General features: G+C 31.0%; 5 protein-coding genes across 10 annotated transcripts; 1 reads left to right on the top strand and 4 right to left on the bottom strand.

The window, feature by feature from the left end:
* Nucleotides 1–4: 4 nt before the first annotated feature.
* On the top strand, nt 5–13,762 carry LOC141456403 (uncharacterized). Of its 2 annotated transcripts, none has more exons than XM_074132354.1 (4): nt 5–565; nt 6,504–6,725; nt 10,516–10,779; nt 11,540–13,762. In XM_074132354.1, the coding sequence occupies exons 2-4, from the start codon at nt 6,531–6,533 to the stop codon at nt 11,873–11,875; spliced, it is 795 nt and encodes a 264-aa protein (XP_073988455.1). In that variant the 5' UTR covers nt 5–565; nt 6,504–6,530; the 3' UTR covers nt 11,876–13,762. The 2 variants fall into 2 exon arrangements, with proteins under 2 accessions (XP_073988455.1, XP_073988454.1); XM_074132353.1 differs by lacking the exon at nt 5–565 and adding an exon at nt 5,346–5,573.
* Nucleotides 6,549–9,767, bottom strand: LOC141456400 (serine protease 55-like). The gene has a single exon (XM_074132347.1). The coding sequence runs from the start codon at nt 9,621–9,623 to the stop codon at nt 8,715–8,717; it is 909 nt and encodes a 302-aa protein (XP_073988448.1). The 5' UTR covers nt 9,624–9,767; the 3' UTR covers nt 6,549–8,714.
* Nucleotides 13,507–18,829, bottom strand: LOC141456394 (uncharacterized). Of its 2 annotated transcripts, XM_074132340.1 has the most exons (7): nt 18,321–18,829; nt 16,501–16,831; nt 15,788–16,225; nt 15,578–15,711; nt 14,782–14,850; nt 14,447–14,536; nt 13,507–14,099 (listed from the first exon to the last, which is right to left on the bottom strand). In XM_074132340.1, exons 1-7 carry the CDS (start codon nt 18,423–18,425, stop codon nt 14,037–14,039), a joined length of 1,230 nt encoding a protein of 409 aa, XP_073988441.1. In that variant the 5' UTR covers nt 18,426–18,829; the 3' UTR covers nt 13,507–14,036. The 2 variants fall into 2 exon arrangements, with proteins under 2 accessions (XP_073988441.1, XP_073988442.1); XM_074132341.1 differs by lacking the exon at nt 15,788–16,225.
* A 151-nt stretch (nt 18,830–18,980) lies between these two features.
* LOC141456405 (uncharacterized) lies at nt 18,981–22,613 on the bottom strand. 3 transcript variants are annotated; one of them, XM_074132355.1, is made up of 7 exons: nt 22,425–22,611; nt 22,195–22,278; nt 22,003–22,127; nt 21,795–21,933; nt 21,396–21,525; nt 20,058–20,214; nt 18,981–19,402 (listed from the first exon to the last, which is right to left on the bottom strand). In XM_074132355.1, exons 1-7 carry the CDS (start codon nt 22,478–22,480, stop codon nt 19,239–19,241), a joined length of 855 nt encoding a protein of 284 aa, XP_073988456.1. In that variant the 5' UTR covers nt 22,481–22,611; the 3' UTR covers nt 18,981–19,238. The 3 variants fall into 3 exon arrangements, with proteins under 3 accessions (XP_073988456.1, XP_073988457.1, XP_073988458.1); XM_074132356.1 differs by lacking the exons at nt 22,003–22,127; nt 22,425–22,611 and adding an exon at nt 22,360–22,420; XM_074132357.1 differs by lacking the exon at nt 18,981–19,402 and having other exon boundaries at nt 20,058–20,279; nt 22,425–22,613.
* Nucleotides 22,614–23,789: 1,176 nt separating this feature from the next.
* Nucleotides 23,790–26,962, bottom strand: LOC141456401 (uncharacterized). Of its 2 annotated transcripts, none has more exons than XM_074132349.1 (5): nt 26,821–26,962; nt 26,502–26,606; nt 26,032–26,420; nt 25,088–25,266; nt 23,790–24,597 (listed from the first exon to the last, which is right to left on the bottom strand). In XM_074132349.1, the coding sequence occupies exons 1-5, from the start codon at nt 26,907–26,909 to the stop codon at nt 24,496–24,498; spliced, it is 864 nt and encodes a 287-aa protein (XP_073988450.1). In that variant the 5' UTR covers nt 26,910–26,962; the 3' UTR covers nt 23,790–24,495. The 2 variants fall into 2 exon arrangements, with proteins under 2 accessions (XP_073988450.1, XP_073988449.1); XM_074132348.1 differs by having other exon boundaries at nt 23,795–24,597; nt 25,082–25,266.
* Between the last annotated feature and the right edge of the window lie 156 nt (nt 26,963–27,118).

Raw genomic sequence — 27,118 nt, 5'->3', positions numbered from 1 at the left:
CATGTCTGGAAGGTGGCCGATCCGGCATTCTTTTCTCATTTATTACTCCAAATTTTATTTGCTTAACTACTTCTTTAATGGAATTCTCTTCAAAATGTGTGCCTTTCTCTTCTAGAAAATGTTGACAATTTTTTCATTTTCTATTACTCTTCATAATACGAAAATATCTATATCGTTCAAATTTTCGATTTTGAGTTCTCACCTAGAATATCACTCTTGTTGACATTATTTGAGTCCGTAAATATTGTTTTAGCCATCGCAAAATTGAAAATTATAGTAAAATTGGATGTTTCGCTCAAATGCCATATGATGGTATGCGACAGTAAAATTTGGATCAAACCACTTAACCGGAAGTTCCACTTTACTAAATTAAGAAATTCAGATAGAATCAAAAAATGGGAAATCTTTGTCAGCTTCAAAAGAAATACGAGTATCGTATCTTATTTTCTACACCTTAATTTTTATATTCTTAAACAGAAGAATGAATACGTAGAAAATCTATACCAGCTTCGCAGGAAAGCTGATCAGAAAGAAGAGTAAAAAAGAGGAAATCTTTGCTTTACAGGTAATTCCTTATTTTCATCATCTTACATTCTATATTATGCCGAGTCTACATACTACATTCTTAGTCATCTGGTTTTGTAAGCAGAAGATGAGGAAGAAAAGAAAAAATAGGATATCTTTCAGTTTTACACGGAATTCCTTATTTTCTTCATCTTACATTTTATTTTAAAGCCGGAACTAGACACTACACTCTTGGTCGTTTTAAAAGCAGAATTTTTAAAAGAAGAGAAAAAATAGGAATTCATGCTTAGTTTTACAGCAAATACCTTATTTTGTTCATCTGTCATTCTATTTTAATGGTGGTGTTACCTACTACTGGTTTTGGAAGAAGTAGTTAAAAAAAAAAGAGAACAAATAGGAAATCATGGATAGTTTTACTGGAAATCCCTTATTTTCTTCATTTTACATAAAAGTAAAGTAAAATAATGCCTATTTTTTAGGCGGGCTTTACTTCCAATCACCTAATTAGGTGTCGTGGACGGTGTTGACTAACAAATTTTTCATATAAACCGTTAAATAAAGACCTAAACTGGGATTCGAACCCACACGATTACCCCGTACTTTTACTTCTGTGCAATTACTTCTTACTGTTGCACTCCTCGTGCCTAACCGCCTAAAGTAAAGTAATGCCTCATTTTTCAGGAGGATTTCTTGTCCATCTAACGATTAGGTGTATTGGTCGGAGGCGCAAAGCAAGCATACATTATAATAACTACCATAGAGAAAGTATTGTGCACGTTCACACTATATTTTTGACTTCCTCTTACTAAAAAGGAAATTATTGTAATCGTGTTACTTTTCTACATTGAGTTTTCAAGAAAAATATTCGTTTGGCGTACCCTTCAGTCTAAACAGTGGTTTTTCGAAACTGTGAGTATGGTTATGCCAGTAAGTGAGAATACAAGAAGCAAAATATTTTGAAAAATAAATGTTTTAAAAATAAAAACAATAAATTTTCTTGGTATTGATTCATTAATCAAACAGTGTTGAGATTTCTTGAATTCAAGTTCAAAGAACAGAGAAAGGAAATTGGAAAAAAGAATATTCCCATTCCCACTATTATTTATGTGAAGGTTTTTCACATGTTAATCATTGGTACACTCTCTATTGGACAAACATTTTGATATCCTCCTTAATTAACTCATACTTTTTTCTCATCATTTAAAGAAATTTAAATTAAACAATATAAAAAGAAAGTAAAACAAATTTAAGCGAAGTTCAACTGAAAACTTGTCAGTGAATTAAATCTTGGACAATGATCTTATCGGTTGTCAGTTATGAAACTAAATAGAATAGAATTTCTACCTTTTTTCTTTGTTGTTTAACTTTCTTTTATATCTGATGAGGATAGCATTGTCAAATCCAGGCCAATTTGGGATATCCAAGAATACCTGTTTGAGGGTCAACCGAAAAAGATGACTGTGTAGCGATTACAATCTTTAAATCGGATCCAAGTACCTTTTATTAGAAGGATACTTCTTTTCTTGTGCTTGGCTCTTTCTAAAAATTTAAATTTTTATTTACTCTTGTTCTACTGCATTTGTAATCTTTTTAAAGCGATTTCAATAAGAGCACTTCTGAGAAGGGGTTCTATTGGCTCTTTCTATAGTACCACTACGGTATATGTTCGGTCCTAACATAAATTTTATTAGGAAATATTAAATTTATTTCTAAAACTTTGGGTTTGAAAAAATTCTGGAATTTCAATTTTCTGAAATTTTCAACAATTTTCTCTGCGATTTTCTCCAAATTTCGTACGTATATTGACATGTAGATCCTTTTATAGCTTTTAGTTGAATAATTTTTCTAGGCAAATTTTTATTGGACTGTTTAAAGGAGGGATTTTGTGTCTGTAGGCTTCGCTTTATTGTCTGAATTTGGTGTAATTCTAGTAAGAATTAAAGAAATTTAAAAATTCAGAGTTCAAACAAGATGTTTTGAGTTTGAACCTAGAGAACTGTAGTAAGAAAAATTCATATGTGTACTTCAGACCACAAGAACATACTTCTATGCCATAAATTACGAGTGACACAAATAATTTGAAATTTTTTAAAATAAGAAATGCATTTCATAACTGATAAAGGAAAATAACACAGAATGATCTGGATTTGTAGCAATAGTTTCAAATTAGTCTTCCCCTACTTCGTAATTTCGAAAGCAGTCAGAATTAAAGAAATAAAACATGCTTTGCCGGATTTACGTTCATTTATCTCCATCTTCAGAATATTGACATTATTTATTTTTTTCTTCTCTCATTTTTCCTTTTAGAAGAAAGACCTTCGATAAAATAATTTTTGGTACTTTTATTTTCGAAAATAAATTCAAAAAATGTCCTTTCTGGGAAAAATTAACATTCCAAAATTCAATTACACTAGCTTTTGCACGCTGATTGAGAACTATAAAAGGACCTAAAAATTTACAAAAAAAATGTCGTTTGAGAAAAAGAAAATGTTTGTTGACTAGAACTGCCATATCTGCAGTAAGGGAAAGGAATTTAGTCCAATGTTACTTAGGATTAATCCAAAGAGAAGTTATAAGACTTTTTTGGTAGCTTATAAACACTAAATGAAATTTTGAACTTTTTTAGTTGAATTGCCTTGCATTTTAAACATATTTTTTTCACATATTTTCTTATTTAGTACTTTCTGTAAATTCAAATTAAATGGATGTTCATATTAGTAAAACTGTTATCACTTTACATTACAGATAAATTATAAAAATTTTCTTTGTTCTTTGTTTGAAGATTATTCATACTTACTATGTATGAAATTGTGTAATATTCCCAAGGTTAGGCTAAGCATTTCGTGAGAACTTGTTCTATTGATATGAAAACTAATCAAATCTAGTGGGGGACCAATAAAAATATCTGCTGTGAAAACTGACTCGTCTTTATCTGATTACTATTCTCATAGATCTAAATCCGAAATTTTGAGATATATTTAATTCACTTATCAAAGCTATACCACACCTTTTTTCCAGAAGTGACGTTAATTGATTTTTTTTCAGGAGAAACGTTTAAATTAAAAGTGGTAGATCTACGTATGTATAATTAGCATCGTAAGGTAGAAGAAAATCGTTGGACACATTTTCGAGAAATTTAGAAAATAAAAGCTAAAAAAATCTATCATTAAAGTGGTATTTTCTGTTCTCCGATTTTTAGTCAAATTTAGGCACATTGATATTTAAGCAGTATTTTTATCTTTCCACTTAAAAAAGTCCCCTCATCACCTCATCTTCGGAAGACTGGCGTAAAACTGTTCGTCACATAATTCAGACCAAGTAACTGGTTTCACTCTTCTCACATTTGGCTCACCTTAAAGTCGAAACAGGCTTTCTCTCTTGTGCACAGTAGATAGCTATCTGGATCCATGTTATCTTTACTGCTTCAAATCTTACTGATGACGGAATCTGGGGAGAACTAACCTAATCAAAGACTCGTGCAGGCGCGCTTCACCTTTCACACAGAAGAAAAGATGTGCTCCTCGCCATCAGTCCATGAAGCGTCTGCCTTACCCATCCGCTGAAGTATCTAACTAACTAAAGTACCCATGTCCACTAGAGAATTAGATAAGTTTGTGGTCGACCTCACTCGACGGCTCAGTACCCAAGGCTTTACCTCAGTCCAGCACCTATTTCGTTATTGGATCTTTCTTCGCGATTCGCCGTACGCTTCTCGACTTACACGTTTAGCCCGAAGATAGCTGATAAAGTAATTTTCATTAAACAAAGAATTTAAAATATCAAATAAATTTGTACACCTAGTTATCAACTTGCTTTGAAACAACCAAACGTTTTGTTTTACTTGAGAATAATAAACCTTGACTGTAACAACTTTACCATCTTTGCCACTCCTAGCAATGGTTTCATTCTCTTATTTTAATATAAACTATTTCTTAAATTTTTATAAGTACTTTATTTTACTGAAACCAATACAAAAATAAAAACAATGGCGTTCTTTGTAAGATATGTATTCTAGTCAACAAGGTAATTCATGGTTCCTTTATTTACAAGTTACTGTCAACTAGTGAGAGTTCATTATGTTAATTTTAATAGAAAACTTTTAAAAGATTCTGTGTTTAGCATTTTCGATTATGTAATTGTTTACTAAGAAGAGTGAAGAATATTTTTAGTTCAAATAATTGTAATAGCTGTAATCAATAAAAAAAGACAGAAATTTTTCTACATTTTTCTTTCAAAAGTTGAAAATTTGAAACAACTTACACTACTTTATTTTACACCAATTTAAATTTAAAGTTTGTACATGTAAAGATGCTCCATATTTATTTTGATTTTATTTTTCGTTTGAGTTAGGGGAACTTTTTAGATTAAAATGATATTCCACTGAATTTTTGACTATTTTGGTCAATGGAAACAGATTACAATTGAGAAAAGTAAATGTTACACAAGATTTTCTGATAACAATGATTTATTAAAGTAAAGAAAGAAAAATTTTAACTTTATTAAACCATTTTTTTTCGGCTGAGCTTACTGTTAAAGGTAAATATCAGTTACATCTACTGAAGTGTTACAGACCTAATAATAATTATTGTTATGTATTATTAGATGTAAAAAGTGGATATTTTCAGTCGAAGTCAATAGAAAATGAGTCAATAGAAAACAACAGATTTTTCTCTATTTTCCGATCCCTGAGAGCTTTCTCATGAGAAGACCATGTTTTAAGAACCAAATAGCGTAAAGTGAAGAAAACAAAATTAAGCGAAATAGACAAGGCCGCAAATAAAAAGAGTGGGATCGTTGAGAACTTCACTGCGACAAATATCCAAGAAGAATAGCCAGTCAGTTGTAAATTGTTTATCTACAAGAAGCCTCGTGTTTTTTTTTGATTACAAAAGTGGGGTAAATATGTTTACCTGTTCATTACACATTTACACTGGTGTGTGCTTTATGTAGGTGTAAGTTTATGTAGGTACTTCGTAGTTTAGTGAAAGTTTTCTTTTATCAAAGAAATGCCGTGTGATATTAAAGCTTTTCTGAAATTTTCCCAAGTTGTAAGTAAAAATTTACCTGTCAAATTACTCACAATATACTTTTAAGAGTAGTGATTTATCCATTTCTGTGACAAGCCTACAAATTATTCAAATACAAAACTTACTGTTATTTTACAAAAGTAGAAATGTTTCTGTCGACTTTTTTGTTTTGCTACATGATAAAAATCAGTAGAATTTAGCTAATATAACCAACGAATTTTCTTAAATACGACTCAACATCCTTTTAAATTTTCCCATGGGATACCCGCAGAAAAATTCTGTCGACTGATGATTTCGATTCAATTAACGTTTTTGCTATAATAAGAACTTTCTTTAGACCAGTTGCTGTTCAAGATTTACAGCGAAAGTTTCAATACCAAAACAATAATAGTCGAAGAGAAGTGAACGAAACGTCCCAAAATATCAAACTATTCATAAATTCTGTACATCCAAGAAACGATAGATCATCGACAAAACGTTGAAAACAGCAAAAAAAAAGGTGTAAAAAACTCGAAGTTGTTTTAGTTTCTTGCCTTTAGTTGGTCACAACAAATCCAATACCTAGATATTTAAGCATAGCTGTAGTCCTTAAAAGCGCTGAACGGAATTTCAGGGAAAGAAATCTGGATTAAAACATCCTAATATCATAAGTTATTTCAACTTTCAAAATTATTTGACCAAATTTCTTAAAGAAGTATAAAGATTCATCTTCTAGCGAGATTTGTATGGAAATATTTATTGTTTCTATTTGCAGTTCTTTTTCTTTTGCCAGAACCACTTTTTCGGACACAAAACAGATATTTCCTGTTTTCTAATTATATTTTTCTTTATCGCAACATTCTCTTAAAAGTAGTAAGAACAGATAATATTTATTTGAACCCAGAAGTCAATAGCTTATCAAGTTTATTTTAAGTTCCTGGCTAATAAAATAATTATTTTCTTTACTTTTAGATTGTATGCGGCATTGGCTTAGTATACATGGTGTTGACAACATGGGAAGCTGAACGAGTGAACCGACTACTTCAGAAGCAATCATTGGAAGGATCATGGGCTTCATTTACTAATCCAATTTCCTTAGCATCGCTGTTCATCAATCTCGCTTTTGGTACATTGTTCATCGTCACCTTATGCTTGTTTATTGGTCATCTGTATGGTGACAGTAAAACTGTGGGCGTAAGTATTGAATATAACAAATTTACTATTTGTCACAAAGTTTTGTTGCTCTCATTGCTTATTTTCCTTTAGTAAGAGAAGGTAATTGTAGTTGCTTAGTTTTTCTATTTTCAGTTAACACCGGGAGTTTCTTTTAGAAGTCTCTTAGAGTCAGAAAAAGAGGTTTTTACCAATGTGTGTCTGTGTGTGTAACAGTCTGTCTGTATTCACACAAATTCAATTATATATATCAATAAAAATTGTCCTAGCAGATATCGGATTTATCTGTGCCATGGTCAGAAAGTGCAATATTCCGTTTAAAATTCTATTTTAGCAGAGAAATGTAAATTATTTTTATTTTTTTTAAATATAGGACATTTTTTTTCTTTAAACAAACAATTTTTGAAATGGCGTTCTGAATTTCCAATCTAGTGGAATTATTAATAAAGTAATTAAAGCCTAAAAGGAAGCTGGGACACTGGTTAAAAATCAGAAACCTTTTTCTTTTCCTGCTAAACCGCCCTTTCTGTTGATCTGTGTGCTCTTGCAATTTGGAATTCTAGCAATAATTGATGGTATCCAATCAATAAAAGTATCCATCCAATCAAGAACGTAACACCGCTGTGTCCGTCCTAAAATTAAAAAATTTTTTGATATTTCATTCAGTTACATCAGTTACATTTAAATAAGAAATAGTTTCAGCTTTCCGTTGTTTATAGTTTTTGAAATATTTCATTCATGCACACATAAAGAAAGAGATAGTGAATCCATTTTTTAAAAACCACTTTTACCACCAGAAAGCATCAAAATAAATATTTACGTTGAAACAAATAATAATCGAAGGAAAAGTAATCGAAAATTTGATTTGATCGAAATGCTTTCCTTAAGCAGAAAAAAAAAAATCAGAAAAATTTGAGGGTAGAAATGAAGATTAGTCATTCATATCATCAGCTCATTTTGTGGGCATGTTTAAAATATTGTTCTCGTTACTTTAGAAAATCCTGATGAAGTACCTGTATCCTCCAGATCAGTCGATAATTATGATACGTGATAACCTTATTAGCAATTTTAGAATTGCTTCAAATTAACATAAATAAAATCCAAGGCCAATTACAGTAGAAATCAAAACCAGCACCACAATACATCTCAGTATTGCGGTCCTAATCTAACCGCTTGCCTAGCGCGGCGCCTGAATAGAACTTAAATACTTCGAATTCAGAAAACATCTGATAGTTTTAGTTAAGAAATGTTATATGTTTACATAATCTATAGTGATAAACAATTTCTAACACGAGCATTTTATAAATGATTAGATCGTTGGTCTAAGTACATCTTCTGAATATGGCATTTTATTTAAATCAATCACAACTCAGGATTTAAGTATAGCGGCTTTGATCTACTCAGCATCTTTTTCTTCCTCTCAATGGTTTCAAAATTCTCCCTTCTTCGATGAATTATAACCTAAAACTCCTTTGCTTAGTCTCTTTATATGGTTTTGTTTAATTTAAGAGCGTTTACACATTCTGATAGTCATATCAGTAATTGATTACACTATGTACATCTGTAGAATTAAAATTGTACGGTAGGGCAGTTTTTCAAGGGTTGATCGTTACATACTAGTTCTATATACTAATTATATAATGATAATTATATGTACGTATATTAGTTATATAATCTAATCACTCAATTTTTTTAAATATATTGTTTTTTCGCTTTATAAGTTTCTGCAATTTCTTCACCGATTGAAAAATATTATACATTTTTTCTAATTAAATAGTTAAAAATAGTTCATTAAACTAGAAATGCACAATTAAAATTGTTTGTTTCTAAATACATTACACCGTTTTTAATAAATTCCATCGAACCTCATCGATAAAAGTCAGTAGATATGCTGACAAGTTTGAAATTACAATTGAACGGATTTGTGGTTTTTACTCACATACAACTTAATTGAGTTCTTATTCCAAGTTTTCTTTATATTTAAATTTGGGATGTTCGTAATTATATTATTTAAGAAAAGCACAGAAACAATAAATTCATTATCAGTAAATACAATGATAAATCTAAATTTTTTATCGCACTTGCAAATACTTGGGGGTTTTTGTTTTCAATACAAGAAGAGGGCAAACAGCTCACATAAGATTGCAACCAATTCAAATGTTCGTAAAGATATAGAAAGGCGTCCACGAATTCTCCACCACAATGTATATCCGATGGCCCTTCACCACAATTAAATGATATCACTGAGACTCCTACAGCCACTCTATCACAAACCAGAGGTCCTCCAGAATCCCCATAGCATATGTGAACACTTTCATTACTATTGGACCACACAAACCTTTCACTTTTAGTATTGCGTTGTGCACTTTTACATTCATATGGATATTGTCCAAATCCAGCGGTTACCTGACCTCCATGAAGTACTCCGATTCTTTCCAAGTTAATGTGATACCCGTAACCAATTGAAAAACAGTGGCGCCGCAGTTCACCTTCTGGCCACTTCTTATCTTCTAATTGTATTATTTGTGCTACTTCGGTCATTTGTATTTTATGTTTCAAATGAATTAATGCAATATCATATTCTTTTCCAAACTTAAAAAAATTTGGATGAATAATTACTGAAGAAGAATTAATTTTTATTGCTTTATCAAGTTGATCGTGGGTGCCAATTCTAATTTCTACACTACCATTAAATGTTTCACTGCCAAAACAGTGAGCTACTGTTAGGACCCAATCAATGGCTACTATAAAACCAGTACAACAACTGTGATCGTGTGGAATTACAAGGACAACAAACGGCACTTCTGTGATATGAATTCTTCTTCCTTCGAATGTCCTAATTGCATTGTCAATAAATGTTCCATAAATATTAAACATTAATAAAACTGACAAAGAACTATAAATAAATATTTTTCTCATAAGAATGGGAAATTTTAATCATTACAAGAAAAATTTCACACAACATTGACATACAATCTAATAAAGAAATGTTTAGCATCTAAAAAAGAAAACTAGCTACAAAATTTTGGTTTTCAAACTATAAAAAAAATAAGTTACATATTTTTTGTCAAATTTATCTTCAAAATCACATGTTTTTCATATATTTTTAATATGTGAGCAGATTATATTATTTATTATTTCATTTTTCTCTTCTTTGCAAATGTTTCCATCGTGTCAAATTTACGAAATTAATAAAAAAAATGTTTTGAAGTTTTCGATTAAGCATAAATGTAGGCCGCTTGCAATTACTTATAGTTAAGAATTTGACTAAGTATTTAATGGCACTAGAGCTAACAGAGAGGTGACATTTCCCAATTTTCACCTGATAATGAATCCATTTGCAATATTTTGGCCTCTCAAATTTCATTTAGCTCTTTTACCAGACTCGATCAAGGCAGTCCTCAACCTATCTGTCCGCGCACTATCTCGTTTTTTCTAGATCATTTAAAGCTATATCTATCTCTTTATTTCTAGTTCTGATCTTTCCCATTATTTGAAGCAGGATGAATGTGTTATTTGTGCACGATCTGCCTGCTGTAAGTCTGCTTTGCCTGTTTTCTGCGAGGAAATTGTGATTATAAAATTATTCTTCCCATCAGACTCGTGGCAGAACTTTGTAGACATATCTCTCAATAATAGGCCCAATCTTACTACTTCCTATTTTGTGAACAGCGAAGTCATATTAATTAGAATTAGTATTAATTGAATTTCGTATGTGTTATGTTGAAAAGGAATTTAACAACTTTTTTGTTGCCTAATCATTTTCTTTATCATTTAACTTCAAAAATAATTCTATATTTATTATTTTTAGGAAACTCTGATGCTGGTAATTGGTTGTCTAATGATGATAGTTGTAGGAGGTATCTTAGTAGTCTCCATAGATGATGTTCCAGATAAAATTTTTGATAACACAGTGGTTTTGGGTGTTTTGGCACTAGTTGCGGCAGTACTGTTGCTTACCGATGCAGGTACCAAATGTGCCAGCAAACCTAAGATTAAAAAAAAAGGACCTCCAGCTTCAAAGAAAAAAGAAATTGAAGTTGTACCTTCAGAGCAACCGAAGAATGAAATAGAGGTATCATTTTAACGTATTTTTTAGTTTAAGCTTTATATTTATCAAAGATTTTGTCAATTATAATAGTAAGCTTGATTTGGTTTCTCTTTTTAATAGTTTTCTTTCAATTAGTTTTCAAATCAGAGACATCCGAAAATAAATACATTAGAGATTTATTGGAAATGTTTCCTGGAGCAACTTTTTTGCACTTCAGTGTTAATTAAGTAAGCTTGATTTCAGTACATGGAGAGAGTAATAAAGCAAAGAGAACGACAGAACAACAAATCGTACAACAGGGGAAGTGATGGTGCGCCAACGTAGTTGGGAAAATCTGTAAATGAAAATTATTAAATGAATTAAAATTAAATTTCCTATTATTTGTTTTTTAAAATGAACTTTATTGGAATTTACGACTTAAGGCGCAATTTCCCGCTGTAATTAAACAAGTTGCATGGATGTGACATAAGAAGAGTTACCACCCATCGGTGTCCCACCAATAGATTAAATATAACAATAAATTATTAAATTAATATACAGGTAATCGATGAATTGAAATAGATACTTTCAGAGTGAAAGATTCTTTGATAAAGAAAATAATAGTTATAATAATGGACCTTCTTTAGATAAAGTTCGCTATTCGGATGATTCACGCTTTTTAATTTAGGGAAGATAAATCTCATTCTTTACTCATGGAGTGATGAATTTCATTCATTCAGTTTATGTAAAAACATATTTTTCTAGCCAATGATTATGATGAGGAATTGATGTTATTTCTTTTTAGGTTGTTGAAGAAAGGATCGAAGATCTAAAACATGAAGAAGAACCAAAAAGGCAAACAGAAGAAACAGTAAAAGAAAGTGGTATTAGCAGTGTGGAGATTCGCATTAAAGATCCGAAAAAAAATTGGCCAGTTTATGGTGAACGGACCCGAGCAACATCAGAAATAGATGTACTTGCTGAAGCAGAGGCCGTTGATAAGATGCTGTCTAGAGGTGTTGCTTTAGGAAGGGCAAGAGGCCATTTACCAAGACTTTCTGAATCTCCTGTGAGGCATACCTCAAGTTTTTATATAACTCAAGCACCACAATTTGCTTGGAAAAGATTAAGTGAAAAATAATTATACATATATTCTTATGCAGCTAAAGTATGATACGAAAACAAAGATTTCTCTAAAAGTAATTAGGGAAGCATCTTTTTTTCTGGCCAGGGTAAAAACAATACCCCCTTTTCAAATCAGGGACATCTTTTCAGTCCTTCATTGTAAAATTAATAAAATCTACTTTGCACATAATCCCTAAAAATGAAGTCATATGTAAATCTTCTAATCTTATTCATATCTATTAATCTAGCCACTTTCAATGGTTTGAACTTTTGCAGAAAAATTGGAATTCTAATAGTCTCAATAATTCATTTTTGTGACTCATGTTTGAGTATAATATTGAACTCAAATATATCACTTCACTAGGGAGATCTACTTTCCTTAAGGTTATTCATAAAGCTCTAATTTGGAAATACATAAATTTCTCTTAAACATTTATTTTTATGGGTGAGTAACGCAACGTACTCATGTTCTGGGACGCACTAACGAGATTTACAACCAAATGAGAGATGTTACACTTTCTCCGAACAGTCGATCAATCAATCTCCATAAGTGCAGTTTGTTTTCTCTGGTTACTTGCATCTCCTTTTTCGATTTTTTTTTTATACAAAGTTGATTGCCTTCCCGGCGGAATTGAGACTTTATTCCATGCATTTTGTCGATCTCCCCATCTTGCACTTTTCAACTAATTAATGAATTTTTCTTATTTCTTTGATTATATTTTTAACCATCAGAGGGTCAACGTTCAGCTTTATTACGTTTTGAACCTGACTTTACACATTCACTTCCGAATACTGATATTAATGGATGTAAAAAACCGCTGTCGACGCTTTTACAAACGACTTATTGAGAACAGAATTTACAGTTCCTGAACAGAATATTCAGTTCCTGCTTACCAACACTTACATGAGCTTCACGACCCGATAATTCTATTCGTCAGCTGAGGAGGACATGGAAAAGGAATTTCCTACGTTGGACATATTGGCTATATAGAGACAAAAGCAAATTACCATACATAACGTTATGCGCTGGAAAAAAAAAATCCTAATTTTCCAAGCACTGAAGAGTTCGAAATTGTTGCGATACTTGAAAAGTTTATAACATTTTCTGTATTTCGAAACAGCCGAGTTACGGATGATTCGAAGCACAACTTCTTATTATTGGTTGTATTTGCAAATTTGCTGTGTTCGTTAAGGAGAATTAAAAAAGGATTCTATTGGCTGTGCCTTTGTGTAGTAAACCAGAGATAAACCTACGCGAGAAGCCCACAAAAATCTGTTCGCCTACCTCTGGCTTGGGGTTTGCACGTACCACTCCTTCGATCCGCCGGACGCCCATGTTTAAATTTAAGAAAAGATAATCTTTCTCTTTTTTAATGTGGGTAAAAATGCCACTCTACTCATTAGTCAAATAGATAAAACTTTCAAAATAAGTTGTACAAATCTTGTCTATGATAACTTATAAATAATGTTTTTACTCACTTTACATTACAATTACTACCTCGTTCTCTGATTTTTAGTGGATTAATCATTTGTCTAAATATTTTAGAATAGTTCTTTTCTCATTTCCATTTTTCTTTATCAAAGTTGGACATTAATCGATACATCTAATTAATCTCTCTAAAAGTTGACAATTTTTGAAATTTAAAGAAATATTACAATTATTATTACAGTTAAAAAGTTGTTCACATTAACATTATTTTTTTTAAACTTTTATGAAATCAGTAATCTTATTTTGAGAGCGAATGTAGAAAGGCCACACATCTCACTAGTCTAGTTAATAACATACTGCACAAAGGTCATTTATATCTTACAAATTGTAATAATTTCCTTAGGATATGATATAACAAAATTCTTACCTCTTTTGTACATTATTTTTGTAATATACAATACTTTTTTAAACTTATTTTTATCCTATGTTGAGAAAATTATCTATTTATCTGATACAGCATCATTTAGCCGCAGGGTTACTGATTTATAGAAGTTTTGTCGTTAAACCCTTTCTAAGGATGAGCTGTTAAACGTCAATTAAACAAATTGTTTTTATTAAAATTTAATATATACTGCACTCATTTGAAGATGGACACAAAAAACTTTACATAGAAAATAATTATTTGATTCACTTCAGGTAAATTATATTCACAGATATTTTATTCACTGTTATTGCAGTTTCTGTATTATTATTCTTCTACATTGCCAATTTGAACAATAATCACCATATAGGTTGTGATCGCTCCCAACATCTGTTGATAATTTTTGTTTAAATTATTGAAAACTCCAGTGATACATTATTGAATAAAGACATCCGTAGTATTTTGCATTTTCAAACTTAAAATATTTTACAATGATGATGAAAAAGCGATAAGGCACACTATTGTAGGTGCTCGCATTATCGTTCCTCTATTCAGCAATCAATAGACACGTAAAGCTTATTTATGTATACATCCTCAACAACAAAAGACTTTTTTTTTTTTGCTGAACAATGCAAGAACAAGAAATAAATCTTGTATGATACATTCTACGACATTTCGTGCCGAACTTTTACAATTTCGATAATTTTTCAAAACAGATACTATAACTTTATACTTACGCCACAAATGAGCGAATAATCCACTGATAAAAAGCCAAATGCAGTTATTGTGCTTTCTTTTGACGATGCAATGTGACTTTTCACTACATCCTGTAATTGTTAAAGTCCATTCAATAGAAAATGGCAAAAATTTTAAACCAAGTTTTAATCTTCATTTTTCCTTAAATAAATAATGTCTGCTTCTTAAATAAAAATCTAAAAAGTATTTGTATTCCTATATTAGTTTATTATTTTATTCCCTTTTGTCGCGGATCGCCAGTGAAGCTTCATATCGACCTAGCTTCGGATGTAAAAAAAAAAAATTACAAACTATTTATCTAAATACATTAACTCACCATTTCGGCTAAAATTTCGGTATCATCTTCAATTGCAGCGGTAAAAAGGTTTCTGGTAAAAGTTTCTGCCTAAATAAAAACGAAATCTTTATTTAATTTATGTTTTACACAATAAAAAATATAATTTATATTTAAAAGAAAACTCGCTTCCTCGCTTGAATTTATTATGTCCTACTGTAGAAGTAAGATAGCTACTGTAGTAAATAAGACCTATTTTTTTAAAAATGTGGTAAGGCCCGCAGTGCTGGGAAATATTTTTGATTTTGTCCGTCGTAGAACTTATGTTTATTGTATCTCTAACGCTTCCGGCCTTTAATGCATCATCAGAGGTAGATTAATCAGTTTAATGTAGAGATTTCGACTTCACTTATTGCCGTCACGTACTACACTTGGTGAGGAGTCGAAATCTCTACAATAGTAACAGAATAATCTAGATAAATGATTAGGATAATACACAGAATAAAATCGATCGTAAAGTGTAAAATATGAATTGTGTTGACCTAGAGTTAGCATGAGCATTCGCTAACTCTAAATAGGAGATTGAAAATAAAAGAACAATAGATCGATTTAAAGTTTTGGTACTTATTATTCATTTTTCGTACCACGTTTAATTTTTTTTTAATTCTCTTTTAGTCATCGACAGCGTCAAAGTGACATTTTTCATATCAGTTCAAAACATGTGAAGAGAAAATTAAATTTTTATGCTTTATGTTATTATTTTACTTACAGGAATAGTAAGGTTTTTATTTTATTCATTTGCAATTAAACTTAAAAAAAATAAATTTCTAATACTGACACTTTTAGAGAAGTTATCTGCTGAAGAAACTAGACTCCATAGTTCAATTAGATGTATTGAAATCGTTGCTAGTAAATAAAATGAATGTGTAATGAAATCCAAATTCAATCCAGTCTGGATGTATTTAATTAATTCTGAAAATAGATAAGTTTTAAGAATGCTTGCGCTTGCATAATGATCGCTTATTCTTGCAGGAATAATTTATTTTACCTCTTTTAATGAACAGAAAAAAATTAAAAGTTACAATAAGAAATGTTCTTCCCAATGAAACTAAAGTTTGGAGACCAAATGAAGAGTTAACCAGTGTTCGAGCTTTCAATAGCAGAGCATATCCTGAAATTAGATTTACTAACATCTCTCGATCAAAATTTGTCCCATTGGTTTTGTATAAATTTGGAGGAGTTTTACAGCGTACTTCCATTAAAATGTCGTTTGAAAATGTTTGCTCCATTGCATAACAATGCCGGGAGTTAGTTTTAATTAGTTTACTGTCTACAATTCCAACACATTTGGAAAGGTGTTGGGTTAATTGAACCATTCTTTTGGTCAATATATCAACTACTGTTGTCTTCTGAAGTTGGGCGAAAATCATTTGTACTAGCGGTAGGTAGTAGGCGGTAAATGTCCATTTCGATTCAGCAGCGAGCTCTAAAATAGAAGGAAGTAATATAGTAAAAATAAGTTTGGATCAAAACTTAAAACGACCATAAGGAATCCTTTGCCTATTGATGAAGGCATGTACCCCTCAAGAATTGTAATAGATTGATTGAGCAAAAGCTGATGGAAGATATTTCATCTCTAGAGATTTTTTAAAAATTAATTCCATTCAAAACTTGACTCTTATTCAGTGTGTATTTTCAAATTCTTATATTAAATGTACATTTAATAAAATATTATGTACATAATAATTGTGGAGTACTTACCTCTGGAAAGAAGCCAAATGGATACCATAACAGGAGCTAATAAAATTAATTTTAATGCAATTTTTTTATAAGAACTCCATGGATTATATTTTCCTTCCAAAGGAAAACCTTTCAGTAGGGTCATAATTTTATCATCTTCACGCCATAAAACAGCATTCAAAGCTGACCAGCTGGCTGACAGATACAATATCAACACTTGACCATCTTCAGTTACTCGACTCAATGTGTTCTTCGAATGGTGACCAACAAACAAAATCCAAGTAAATGATATAGTTGCTTCAGTTATAGCCATTATCGTAATGTAGATGTTAATAATAGTTCCTCCTGGACCCTGAACCAAATAAGACATTTTTACCTGCTCTGCATCATAGGTGCGCATTCTGATTGATCAATTCTAAACGCCAGATTATCTTCAAACAATAATTGTTTTTAACGGATTAAAGTGTGGGGGGGGGGAGCCATACATTATTTTCTCATATCTTTTATAGCAGGAAGTATGACAAATATGCTGTTTTTTTATTGGATTTTAAATTTGGTCATTTATATCCGCGCAAGTGTGGGAAGCTACATTTGGATTGATAATTTTACAAATATCAGTCAAGCCTTACAATAATTTCATAATATTATAAATTCTCAATAGCAGCGGTAAGAGAGGAAGAATGTAAAATGTATTTTTGGTACTACGGGTTCGAGGTCCCGTTCTTGCCACTTGATTTCATTTCGTATGACAAGTACTTTAGCTTATCTTATCGGCCATGACTCGCTTTGGAAAGTCTGTAAAACTAGACAATAAAACAGGCTTTACTTACTTTAAGTGGTAATCGATTTTATTCTTAACTTAATTGTTTCCCTGTAGAAGTAAATTTAGTATCTTAGTAAATAAAAAAGTGTTAGTTTTGTAAAGAATTCCGTCGTGTTGTACTGTGTTGAATGCTGAAGCTAGGCTAACATTTGAGTATTGTCTCCGATAGAATCACTCCAAACAAACTAGATTTTAAAGCAAAAAAGATAAGTTCATAATTAGTGAAATAAATGTTTAATTTTATGTTCTGCCAGTTTTGTTTGTAGCTGCGTCCGGAAGAACTTTAAAACATTTTGGGAATGGCAAGGGAGAAATTGTTTCAGAAAGGGTTTCAGTAAGGTGCACAGTAGGAGAGTCTTCGGCACTGCACCTTTGGTCTATAAATTTATCTGTAATAGTGAGATATGTTTCGTTTGCACAAATTTAATCCCACATCTCTTGAGGAACTCACAAAAGTTAAGGTTGTAAATTTGTAATCGTTTGCGTCCCAAATTACACATCACATGTCGTCTATAGATAATTATCAATTACAATTATAATTGGTCTAAGTAAAAAAAAGTTAATTTGCAGACTGAAGGCTAAATTATTTGAATGTTAAGTTGCTGAGTGGATCAGGTGTCCATGGACGATCGTTTCCTTAATGAAAGTTTTCTATCCTAGATCTCCTAGCGTTCTAATTTGGGAAAGAGAGGCCTTGGTCTTTGGTAGATTACCAAAGAATTTGGTAGAAGGGGGTTCCTTTGATTGATGGTTGTTAAGAAATGTGTAGATGTTAAGGTACATGTATGTGGACATTGTTGCAATTAAACGGTGGTTGTTTTTAAGTTTTAAGTTTTTAAACGAGGCACTTTTTAAAAAAAATTGTGGGCTTGCCACATTTTACAGGTCTGTGTCCAGATACCGATTACCTTTAAATACTTTTGGGAGTATAGCTGGCAAATGAAAATCTTATGACAACTCAGAAAGCCTCTTTTAATTAAGCTAAGCAGTTATTCATTGTAAAACAAATCCAATTTACCTGTCCAACAAGCCGTGATATCCAAACGATGGGACCTAATTCAACCCAAGGATCTTTATCTACATTCTTTTTTCCACTTCTCATATAATCACCTTTAAATTTCATTTTCTTGCTCTCAAGAAGATAATTATTTTTACTTTAAAACTCGCCCATAAAACTCTTGTCAAAGAACTGTGAGTATAAAATGGCTCAATTTTATTATCAGATAATGAGAGTCTTTCGTTGCATGTAATAACATTACTAATCAATAAATTAGCGCATAATTTATTACTGATCCAATCTGATATAACCTTTTTTATACTCTTACTCAAGGCGAGAAAATTAATTTCATACATCTGTATGTCTGTATAAAACCAAAAATTTGTATTTCAAACTTTATAGGATTGTTGATTTCTTTTTTTTAAACATGCCAAACGGACTGCATCATGCCGAACATTTTGATATCATTTGACAAATTTTCTTAATTTCTAACTAAATTTTCGATATAGCAAATAAATAGTCGCCAACACTGAAAGTACCAGATAATAAAGTACAATTTCCAGTGAATAGTATCCGTATCTTTTGAATCTTAATATCGGTCTGAATAATTATTTGAATATACAATTCGATAACTTTGTTTTTTCAAGACATTTCTTATAGGTGGAAAGCAAAACGTAAAAATTAAAATTGCACATGAAGAATAATTTTATTAATGCAGACATTATATATAAATATATTACACAATATTCTATACACATACATTACAAGAACTTTTATATTAACAACGTAGAGCAAAAAGCGTAGCAACAGCTAAACAAGGAAGAAAAGAAATAAATAATTTTTGAATGTTTCTCATGTGTATTTCCAAAATTAAAATAAAAATAAATAATAATTTGTTTGAAATTTCCAAATCAAATCTGATGCTACAGAAGTACCACATCACTTGAACCATTTTTCAAACAACCTGCTCAAAGTGATGTTACTAGGATCACTATTATTGTCTGGCGGATAGAGTGATATAATTTTGTTTTTATTGTATGTGTCATTTATTGGTGATTTTGATTTCCGTTCTTCCCATTTTCTATTGAAGTCAGCAAGCTTTTCTAAAAATAAAATAAAAGTTATAAGCTTCCTTACCCTAAGTACTACAAGATAGTATGGGCCCAAGGTTCTGCTGCAGTTTAACCATATTAATTAAGTCCATAGGAGAAAGGGGAGTTAGCTTTCACTAATGGTATATATTACGTTCCTATAACGTTTAGATAGAGCATCATATATCGATTTTACACAGAAGATTGAGTACCGTTATTTTGTTGATAATTTTAATACAATGTACGCCCCAACAGTGAATAATCCTTCAATACTGACTTTGTGATACACTCTGACATAAAGTAGTCTCCTTATCGCACACCAATAACATTAGCATCATTGACCAAGTTAATTCATCTAGTTAAAGTTAATCAAGTTCTTTAAACGCTTCTAAATTCGAAAATCAAATTTATAAAAACCCGAAGCCTGTCAGAATTAAATGAATTAATAACGAATTGATCAAGCTTAGCGACCCAAACAGATTTATTCAATCATTCTTCTTGATAATTTGTTTTCATGCATATTTTTTTATTAGTAAAGATTAAAATCTACCATCTCTGCATGTTTTCGCTTTCTTTTTAACTCCCGTAATTTTATTTATAACAAACTCATTTTATTAATAATCAATGAAGACGTTAACAAAGCAAAATAAATAAAAATAAGTAATACCTTCATCTAGATTGATCAACTCTTCTGTGGTGTCTGTTACTCCAGTTTGGTTATCTTTTTTTGTGATAACTTTATATTTCTGATCACCAATCTGTCTTGTCAATGAAACTTCTTCTCTGCCATCACATCCTCTTACTCTTTTCTCCTTTTCCAATCTCTTTTAACAACAAAATTTATAATATATCGGTTACTAAGTATCATAAGAACCAAAGTAAGTTATTCCTGCAAATAATAAAAATTATTTTTTAAATAATAGCGTATAGTTTAAAAGTATTTCCTCTTCTCGCATATTACGTTCTGTTAGCCGCAGTTTTTCTAAATATATCTATCAACAATACATATTTCATCTTCTATATTCCTACCACTGCTACAGACAAGATATAGTCTAAGTTTCTTTACTTTCTTGAATTTGTGTTTGAATTCTTTGTTACACAGTTGACAGTTTTCAGAATAAACAGTTATTTTATAAAATGCGAATTAATTATCTTTGTAACAGGATTTTGATAATCGAGGGAATGGTTTACATTTGTTTTTTTTCCTTATCACTTCAGAGTGGAAAAGACAACTGCAGACCATAGAATTTTTGCTTTTTATAGCAATCACTATGCGGTAAATGTGCGACGCAGAGCATGGTGTGTCTGTCTATCTCGGATCAAATTAGATTACAAAAACAAAAAATATGAAACCATAACTATAGTTTGATACTTTAAAATACCACTAATTAGTTCTCAGAGCCACTTTACTGAAACCGTTTTTAAACTTTTTGCAATTTTCTTGAAAACGCCTTCAATGATTTTCTTTAAATTTGGTACACTGATTACATTAATGTAAAATTTCACATAAATGTGACACAATTTTCACAGCAGAGACTTTTCGAAATAATAATATTCCCTCCCTTTCCAGCTCGTCGCTTTTGCGGAGAGGATCGCTCTCGAATGAAGAACCTTTTCGTGTATAAGACTATACAAAAGACTGTAATATTTGGCACATCGTGCACAGTGAAATTCTTCAGTGAGTCCGTAAAACGGTAAAGTTCTGCCAATTTTTGGTAAAGAAACCATCTTGGTTTTTTTTTTCCGGAGGCTGCGCTTTTGCAACTCGCATTGCGAGTCAATTTGGATTACATTAATAATAAAAAGCCTTTTCAGTAATCTTACGTACAAACAAGTTCATTCTGTAAATATGGCTCAAATGTACTGATAGCAAAAACCAAACGGATATATTGAAACCTTTTATATGTGACGTTTTTTAGGAATTGAGAGTAAGCATATTTCAGAATAAATTGAGCAATAAGATTTTACAGCTTACAGCTCTTGAACTCATCCCTTAACAACTTACTCCATCAGCAGTCCTAACTATCCTGGTAATTACACTTTGTCCAAAAACTTTTGACGGTACATGAGCCGAAGAGGCTGCATTTTCTTCATCTTCATTCGGAAATATTTTTCTAAGATCACCAGCTGTTACACTAAAATAAAATCAAACGATAGCTGCGGTTAGGAATTAATAGTTTAGGTTTAATAAAATCATGTTAAATACTTCCACGGAACTAATCTCAAGAAAAGAAAAAATTAATTATATCAATTGTATCTGTCTATGCTTAGATTGAAATTCCCAAATGTATGTAAATTGTTAGGATGCAAAAATTTAATGATATTAAAGGATATTTATTTTCCTAGCGCATCGAATGCACATCATACTTTCAAATTCTGATAATAGCTTATAAAAAATTCCTACCTGCCATCAATATCTGTGTCCTTTTTCAGATCATTATCTGACTGTTCAACCCAAGGTTTCAGATATTTATTTGGTCCTATTTCTCCCTCAGTCCTGATGGCAGGATCTCCAAAACTGCTTTCTGGTAATTGTAATAAATCTGAAAAGACATAAGATTAGTAGTTTCATTGCATCAAAGTTTAAACTATTTTTGTGAATTTACTTCTACCTGATCCAATAAGGGTTGAATGGAAATTTTTTATCATTTCATCCATTTGTTGTTCAAAATATTTGTGCATATCCACTACATCGCCACTAAAAATACGAAAACCAAACGGCGCATTTGGTGCATACCTGTAGTATGTATCACTTTTAGTAAGTAAAAGAGACACGAATGCAAGTAGTAAAATACTATGTATACCTAAATTCATCATCCAGTTCATCTTCATCATCGTCCGAGTCTTCTTCCCATATAGGATTTCGAAATCCCGGATGGCCCAGACCACTAATAAACGATACAAAATGAAATATAGTTATAACGAAATAAAGAGCATTGCAATATATATTGCAATCAATCTAATCCTACTTTCAATTTGCATTCCACTTCATAATTAATCACAAATTATAAATTTTAGAGTAAAGACAAATTACTTGTCGTATGGTGGGTTAAGTCCAAATGCTCGTCGAAAAATGTCGTAAAAAGACATTTTAAATATTTCAAATCAAGTTTTGGAAGAACTTTTAGCAGCACAATTTAGAGAAATTTTCAATAGCAAAAATGACCTTGGAACACATACACTTGCTCATATGGTATTCGGTAGTGACGTATAGTTATTGCGATTAGTACACCATAGTTGCATCATTTCAACGCAAGCGCTAGTGCTGAGATGCAGGGGCGGTTAGGATTAGATTCGGGGTACATTAAATTTACGCAAGCAATCTTGCGCTTCTATTTAATAAATTAAAATTTAATTATGTTACTATTACTATGATTAGTAGAATTTTCCGCTTTTATTTCAACGAATACATACAGAACTGTTGAGAATTGGTTAGATCTGCAGTGCTGGATATCTTTGATTTTGACCATCGAAGCACGCACCTTACTGTATCCCTTAATGATTATTTCACAATTCATCCATCGTCAGAGGTAGTTTAATTAGTTTGGAGTAGAGATTTCGACTTCACTCACGTTTTCGTCTCGCTCTGCTCTTGCTGAGTTCATCATTTCGGTGAAATGGCACTTCCAGACTGCAACTTTCCTTCAAATTGGAATTTGAATTTTGGTTGTATATACAAGTTTATTACTGTTTAATATGCAATAAGTCGTAATGGCACTTTCGTGGAAAGCCCAATCACCTCCCTCGTCTTAAAGTTCTTTTAATAAGAATTTTTTAGGGAAAATGTTTTTTTTTTTAAAAAAAAAAAGAAAAAAAGTAGAACTGCGTTTGAGCAATATCCAGCTTGAAGATAAATGTAAACGCCGCTTCGACAAAATCTCAGTAACTAAAAAATCTCGGTAAATTGCAACATTCAGTTAGCTGAACTGCCCAAAAGCTTATTATTTCCAAGCCCAATGATGGCACTTTATCCAGATATTAAAGTGAACTTTCTCTGATGTTAATTTTGGGAGTCAGCTGTCCACACTTTTTAAAGACATCCAAACCATTCAAACCCATTGATAAAAAAAAAACACCTTTTAGATTCAGAAGACATCAAAACAAATATTTCTGGTGAAAAGTTCCAAATTGAAAATTTGATTGCAAAATTTCCAAGAGGAACATCTATGAAGAATTTTTAAAGCAAGAGAAAGTAAAAATCATAAATAGTAAAGCGTTTAGTTGTACAGGTTTAGTAGAGGAATCTCCTGAACGAACTATTTTGATTCCAGAGTTATTTCAATTACCAATATTACTTATTTACATAATAAGATATCAAATCATAAAATTGCATGCAGAATGGCTAACTTGCTTCTAATTTTCATGAACATGTTCAGATTAAGCATTTATTTTAATCAAGAATTTTTTTTTAATATAACTAGTTTCTCTCCGAATATTTTTTCACCCATCAGAGGTCTGCTTTGTTTGCATTTTTAATTTGAAATAGACTTAGGTTTATACAGAAAGTTATTTTTTATTTTCGAATCGCATTCTTTTCGCTAGTATAAAATTTCAAACCATCATCATAATTACTTAAAATGTATACAATTACTATATATTCCAATTATAATACTTATAATATTAGTAATAATAATAATAATATGAAAATGATGGATTTTTACCTCTTTTGTTTATGTTTTTAATCAGAGAAACAAAAAATAATTACATTAGTTAATAAGTTTACACAGTTCAACGAATTTCTATCAAATTATTTACTTTCCTTAAGTAATCTAGAATTGTATATATCTCTAATAAATTCACAAAAAAATTTGTATTACAAGCTACTATCTAATACAAACAACCTATTCATCTAAACTTCAACTAACGCTCTATATAAAATTGTTTAACATTTAGGTCAATATCGTAATATTACAAATCTTCGGTTTCCTACTCTGTTGTTATTTTATACTGTTGGCCAAATCTATATATTAAAAATCACTTTTAAATGTGCCACATATTCAAAATTAACAATGTAGCGAATGTGACATAATTTTAGTTAAAATTGTATACAAGAAAAAAGTAGAAATAATAATAAATTTCAATTTTTACACTGCTATTAACGCATGTTAAGCTAAAGCCAAAGGTTCACCATTTAATGAACGCTGTCTTATCTGATAAACTTTTCTAACCCAACGATTTAATTTTTCTTCTTGATCCTCAAGCAGTAACTGAAAACCAATTATATAATTAATTTTTATTTATTTATTTAGTAATTTACAATCTGTATAAATATATACAATAAGTAATTAAATAATTAATTTTAAATAAATATTCTTCATTACTTAAATTTGTTTTATATGTTTTTATATTTGTATTTATCAAATTTCTATAATACTTGTAAATTTCTTTAATTTTTCTGATTAGAATTTATAAATTAATTCTGTTACCTAGATCAATCCAATCAAACTCATTTATGTCGATGAATAATTAAATTATCTATTATCTATTTGTTGTCTAAAATCTTAATTCCTATTGTGAAAAGACATTCCGAAAAGTCGCTTGGTTTTCAAACCAAAAGCTAATATATTATTTTTATGGTAATAAAAAAGACTATTACTTCGTTACTCAAAAACTATTTTAATAAATTAATCCTTTCTTCCTCGATAAACAAAAAAAGGAAATGAAGTTGCAGAACTGATTAAAAGTACCTACACACACATTTGGATGTAGAAGGCTTCCTGGGTCTTCTTTAATCGGGGCTAATTTTGCGCTAACTGGTTGGATTTCAACAATTGCTGGAAAATTTTCAGACTTATTTTCGTTGGATATAAATGTCTTCTGCGCAAACGTTGGTGCATTAATTTCATTAATTAATGCTTCTCGTTGAACTTGCGATTCTAAAAAAAAAAAATATCTAAAATTATACCTATTAAACTACCTGACGATTGCTTTTTTTTAAATACCATTCCCTTCTTAATTCATTTGTTTAAAAATATTTAAATCACACGAAGTATGATACGTCCAGACAATCATAATTAATATTAAATAATTTTGTAAAATATTTGAGTAAAATCTAATGTATGCAAAGAGAGAACTGAAATCTTGTCTGTTTTCTGAAATGGGCAAAATTGGCAGTACTTTTGGTCAACGCCAAAACTGTCAAGAAAATCATGCAATACTTGGGATGTAGTTATGTAAGTACGAAAGTACGTTGTACGAATATGTAAAAGTTACTTATTAGAAAAATGGAACTTCTACCGATCCAATCTTCGCACAGAGACATCTTCCAACATGAACTCATGTCCTGTATTTTTGTAACTATGGCATTAGATTCACATGCTATCCTTCTTTTGAATAGTTGCTACTCAATACAAAAAATTGGCGTACGACAGTAAATAAAACTTGATTGAGTAATAATATTCAGAAATATATAGAAGATTGCGCTTCTAGAGGGATTTGAGTGTGGTAGTAGTCTATCCAAGACGGCATGTAAACTATTCCTACTAACCACTTTCGTAGTTATATGCTGTAGTAACATGAGTAAATTAGACCTGGTGAGCCATTGATTGAAAACGTCAGCGAACGCTAATGTTCCAAATGTATTTTTCTAGAACAACTTAACCACATAGTAATGCTAACAATACAAAACACAAAAAACTTACCAATGGATGTACTGGTATCTTTTGCTTTTTCCGACATCAATTGTACGGCCGCTTTATTCAGTTTTTCCAAAAGTTCGCTACCATCATCTTTCGGTGAATATTTTGAACTAGAATCATTAGATTTGTTTACACTTCTTGAATCTGAACGCCTAGGTGATACGGAACGTGTTCTTGTTCTACTTCTACTATAGCGACGCCTTCCTCTAGAATGTGAACGACTCCTACGATGTGATGAACTACGTGATGAGCGTCCTCTATTTTTGCTCCATGGGCTAACTCCTCTAGAATAGGAACGTGATCGTTTTGATCGTGAACGCGATCTACGCGATCGTTTTGAAGAACTAGATCGTGAACGTCGGTGTCGATCTCGTGAATATCTTCTTGAATGCCTGCAAATAGATGATAAGTAGCAGTTTATTACAATAAGAAAATTAAAATAAATCCCATTTCTTAAAGAAAAAAAAACATACTTGGAATGTCTTTCTCTACTTCTGGAACGTCTGTTTTTCTTACTTTTTTTTGATCGCCTGCTCTTAGATGCATATTTACTTCCAGAGGACGACTTACTAGATGATCTGTTCCAAACAAAAGTGAATTAAAAGTTAACATAATTTCTAAATTAAGGATAGGGTACCTCCATTAGGTATAGTAAATAATGTTTCAAACGATATTATTAGGACTTGGCATCGAAAATTGTGAAAGCATATTAGTTGTATCAACTAATTTTTTGATTACACTAAGAATCTTACAGGAATAGTAACTACTGAGTTATAATACAGAAAAAAATACCTGCGCCTTTCCTTACGGATTCTGTCACTTTTCTTTCTTCTATAAGAATTGGATGAACCAGATTCTGAATCACTTGAATATTTTCCCATTTTTATTTAAAGTCAGCTAATCCATACCATGAATAGTGGAAATGTTATCAAAACTCAGTTCTGGGACTAACTTTACTTTTAAAAAAAATCAACTCTTACCAATGTTATTACATTTAAAATTGCTCAAAACCATTGTTTTTATCAATCACAATTAGCACTGCCATTTCTTACTCTTCAAACTTATTTGGCTCACCAGTCACCACATTCTA

The sequence above is a fragment of the Rhodnius prolixus genome, unplaced genomic scaffold (genome assembly GCF_049639745.1).
Source record: "Rhodnius prolixus isolate KJV_2025 unplaced genomic scaffold, Rpr scaffold_4, whole genome shotgun sequence".
Lineage (NCBI taxonomy): Eukaryota > Metazoa > Arthropoda > Insecta > Hemiptera > Reduviidae > Rhodnius > Rhodnius prolixus.
The sequence above is the reverse complement of the archived record's forward strand: the minus strand, read 5'-3'. Positions and strand labels throughout refer to the sequence as shown.

Bases quoted from the DNA above. Each gene is read 5' to 3' on its own strand.
- LOC141456401 (XM_074132348.1), bottom strand. From the start codon at position 26,909: ATGGGAAAATATTCAAGTGATTCAGAATCTGGTTCATCCAATTCTTAT. The intron at 25,267-26,031 runs GTAAGTTTTTTG...TTTTTTTTTTAG, and splicing joins AGATACCAGTACATCCATTG to AATCGCAAGTTCAACGAGAA. The intron at 24,598-25,081 runs GTAGGTACTTTT...ATTGGTTTTCAG, and splicing joins TTCTACATCCAAATGTGTGT to TTACTGCTTGAGGATCAAGA.
- LOC141456394 (XM_074132340.1), bottom strand. From the start codon at position 18,425: ATGAAATTTAAAGGTGATTATATGAGAAGTGGAAAAAAGAATGTAGAT. The intron at 16,226-16,500 runs GTAAGTACTCCA...CTTCTATTTTAG, and splicing joins CATTTGGCTTCTTTCCAGAG to AGCTCGCTGCTGAATCGAAA. The intron at 14,537-14,781 runs GTGAGTTAATGT...TAACAATTACAG, and splicing joins CCGAAATTTTAGCCGAAATG to GATGTAGTGAAAAGTCACAT.
- LOC141456405 (XM_074132355.1), bottom strand. From the start codon at position 22,480: ATGTCTTTTTACGACATTTTTCGACGAGCATTTGGACTTAACCCACCA. The intron at 21,526-21,794 runs GTAGGAATTTTT...ATTTTATTTTAG, and splicing joins GACACAGATATTGATGGCAG to TGTAACAGCTGGTGATCTTA. The intron at 20,215-21,395 runs GTAAGTTGTTAA...TGTTGTTAAAAG, and splicing joins TAGTTAGGACTGCTGATGGA to AGATTGGAAAAGGAGAAAAG.
- LOC141456403 (XM_074132353.1), top strand. From the start codon at position 5,532: ATGCCGTGTGATATTAAAGCTTTTCTGAAATTTTCCCAAGTT. The intron at 5,574-6,503 runs GTAAGTAAAAAT...CTTTACTTTTAG, and splicing joins TTCTGAAATTTTCCCAAGTT to ATTGTATGCGGCATTGGCTT. The intron at 10,780-11,539 runs GTATCATTTTAA...ATTTCTTTTTAG, and splicing joins AACCGAAGAATGAAATAGAG to GTTGTTGAAGAAAGGATCGA.
- LOC141456400 (XM_074132347.1), bottom strand. From the start codon at position 9,623: ATGAGAAAAATATTTATTTATAGTTCTTTGTCAGTTTTATTAATGTTT.